Source organism: Eulemur rufifrons, chromosome 1 (assembly GCF_041146395.1).
Source record: "Eulemur rufifrons isolate Redbay chromosome 1, OSU_ERuf_1, whole genome shotgun sequence".
Taxonomy (NCBI): Eukaryota; Metazoa; Chordata; class Mammalia; order Primates; family Lemuridae; genus Eulemur; species Eulemur rufifrons.
The window spans coordinates 6054223-6056615 of NC_090983.1; the positions used below are offsets into that span (position 1 = coordinate 6054223).

The following is a 2393-nucleotide window of genomic DNA, read 5'->3' on the forward strand; positions in this document are numbered from 1 at the left end:
GCTATATAAGAATGAATAAAGAATGTCAAGATGTATTTCACAAAAGAGGAAATGCAAATGGCCGATATATCCATGAAAATAACAAGTGAAAACTGAAGCAGCTACACACGATTCTATGATTTGTCAGCAAGTAAAAAATGCAAAGGAAAGAAGAACATGTGCAGCCTGATGTTATTAATAGATTATATTTTAATAATATGGATGCGACAATTCACATTAGCCATATGCAGTTACAGAAAATTATTTCAAAAATTGAAAACAATGCATACAAAACTGCTAAGAGCATTTTCCTATAGGGAGTAGCACAGGATTAGCAAAAAAGGGAATTTTCTTCTCTTGATGTGTTTTTTATTACTTTTCCAAAAACACTTCAAAATTGCAGCCTGAGCTGGGCAGTGGCCCATGCCTGTAGTCCCAGCACTTTGGAGGCCAAGGTGCCTTGAGCCCAGGAGTTTGAGACCAGCCTGAGCAACAGAGCCAGACCCCTGTCTACAGAATACTTTTTAAAAATTAGCAGGGCTTGGTGACACAGGCCTGTAGTGCTGTCAACATGGAAGGCTTAGGCAGGAGGATTGCTTAAGCCCAGGGATTTCAGATTGCGGTAAGCTATGATATCACTGCACTGTAGCCCGGGCAAAACAATGAGACCCTGTATCAACAAAAAAAATAAATAAATAAAAATTCCAGCCTTCTAGTGGAGTATGGTGGCATAAGACAGTATTCTCAGCTGCCCAGAAGGCTGAAGCAAGAGGATCCTTTGAGCCAAGGAATTTGAGGCCAGCATGGGCAACACAGAAAGACCCCATTTCTATTAACAAACAATACAGCCTAAAAATTATGTACAGCTATATCAATTGTATACATACACACATCAATGGGGCAGATTTGTAATATTTACTAACCCACAATAAAGTCACTGGCAAAAAATAATTCATTAAAATAGAAAGCATTCCAAATCCAACAGATGCAAATGAAAAATCACAGCTAAGGAAGGAATCTTTATTCTTTTTTTAATGTCCAAAGTCAGATAATTCCTCATGAGCTAAAAGAGAGACATCTCACCTCAGGCAATGGCTTTCCCTGCTTGCAGTTGATGCCACCGATGAAGATCATGTTGGGCATCACAGGCCTGGGATAGTCCAGAACAAAGTCTGTTCGCAGCAGCCAGATTGATGTATGGCTGAAGAGGTCATATGCTGTGACAGGTGTCTGGAGAATTTCAGAGGCAATTTCTAACCCGGTTTTATAAAAATTGGGGCAAAATAAATGCTCCTCCAAGTGGAAGATATGGTTCCGTACTCTCTCCTTGAAAGTCATGGCGTCCGAGTACCCTAAGAGCATTCTGGGAACATAAGAAAGAGGAGCCGGGCACTGCACGGCTTCCTCAAGATAATGGCAAAATACTCCCCTGCTGAAGACCACAGAGGGGAGCGAAAAGTACTTGGCAACAATTAAGCCACACAGATCAAAAGGATCCAGAAACACAGCATCAAAAGAACTCTCTTTTAAGTATTCTACTAATTTTTTGTCATTAAACAAACTCCTACAGCGTGAAAAATATAAGTCAAAAACACTCATGGATGACCTCCATGATAGGGGAACTAAACTATGCATTCGAGTTTTCCAGTGAACATTGCTAAAAATGATGAAATGATGGTTCAAATCCTCCAGGGTGTGAGAAGTCTTATAAGTCTTCACTGTAAAATTCATGGATTGTCCCAGGTGCCAACTCACATCTGGAACGACCACAACCAGCTCGTGCCCTTTCTGGATGAGTTTCTCCACCACCAACCGCATGGTAAACCAGTGGCTCCCGTCCATGGGCACCACCAGCAGCTTGCCTGCCTGGGCCAGGCCAGGCGTCAGCAGCAGACACACACACAGGGGAAGGAGCCCGGGCAGCGCTGCTGGAGCCATGGCAGAACCACAGCCTGGAGCAAACCAGCTGCTTGGATTCTCAGCTCGGGTAATGCAGCAGGTGGAAGGAGTGCACGCACAAAACCTGCACCCAAAAGAGGGCGTGTAGTCACATGTTCATTAAAAGCCACACACACGGCCAATGATAAGGACCATAATATCTGCTGAGATACACACTTGTATGTTCTCCAGATAAGACTACCTTTGCCTTAGAAATAGATCGTGCCCAGTACTGCAGTGTGACTTTGGAAACAAAATTATTGAGCAGTCCTTTGGACTTTGACAACTCAAAGATAAAAAGGAGAGAAAAAATACAGAAAATTAAAAAGGAGAGAAGATAAATACAAGAATAAAGCTTGTGTTTATGAAATTTGTCCCAAACCAAAATTTGGATTTTATCCTCAGACTACGAGAACACTGTCTGCCCAGAAAGAAATTGGCATCTCCTGGTCCAAGGACAGACAGCAAGGCCCTTA

At 42.4% G+C, this 2393-nt stretch overlaps 1 protein-coding gene across 1 annotated transcript; it reads right to left on the bottom strand.

The window, feature by feature from the left end:
• Nucleotides 1-1020: 1020 nt before the first annotated feature.
• Nucleotides 1021-2011, bottom strand: LOC138381526 (UDP-glucuronosyltransferase 1A7-like). The gene has a single exon (XM_069465820.1). It carries the CDS (start codon nucleotides 1915-1917, stop codon nucleotides 1036-1038), a length of 882 nt encoding a protein of 293 aa, XP_069321921.1. The 5' UTR covers nucleotides 1918-2011; the 3' UTR covers nucleotides 1021-1035.
• Between the last annotated feature and the right edge of the window lie 382 nt (nucleotides 2012-2393).

Excerpts from the sequence above, each read along its gene's own strand:
- LOC138381526 (XM_069465820.1), bottom strand. The coding sequence starts at position 1,917 with ATGGCTCCAGCAGCGCTGCCCGGGCTCCTTCCCCTGTGTGTGTGTCTG.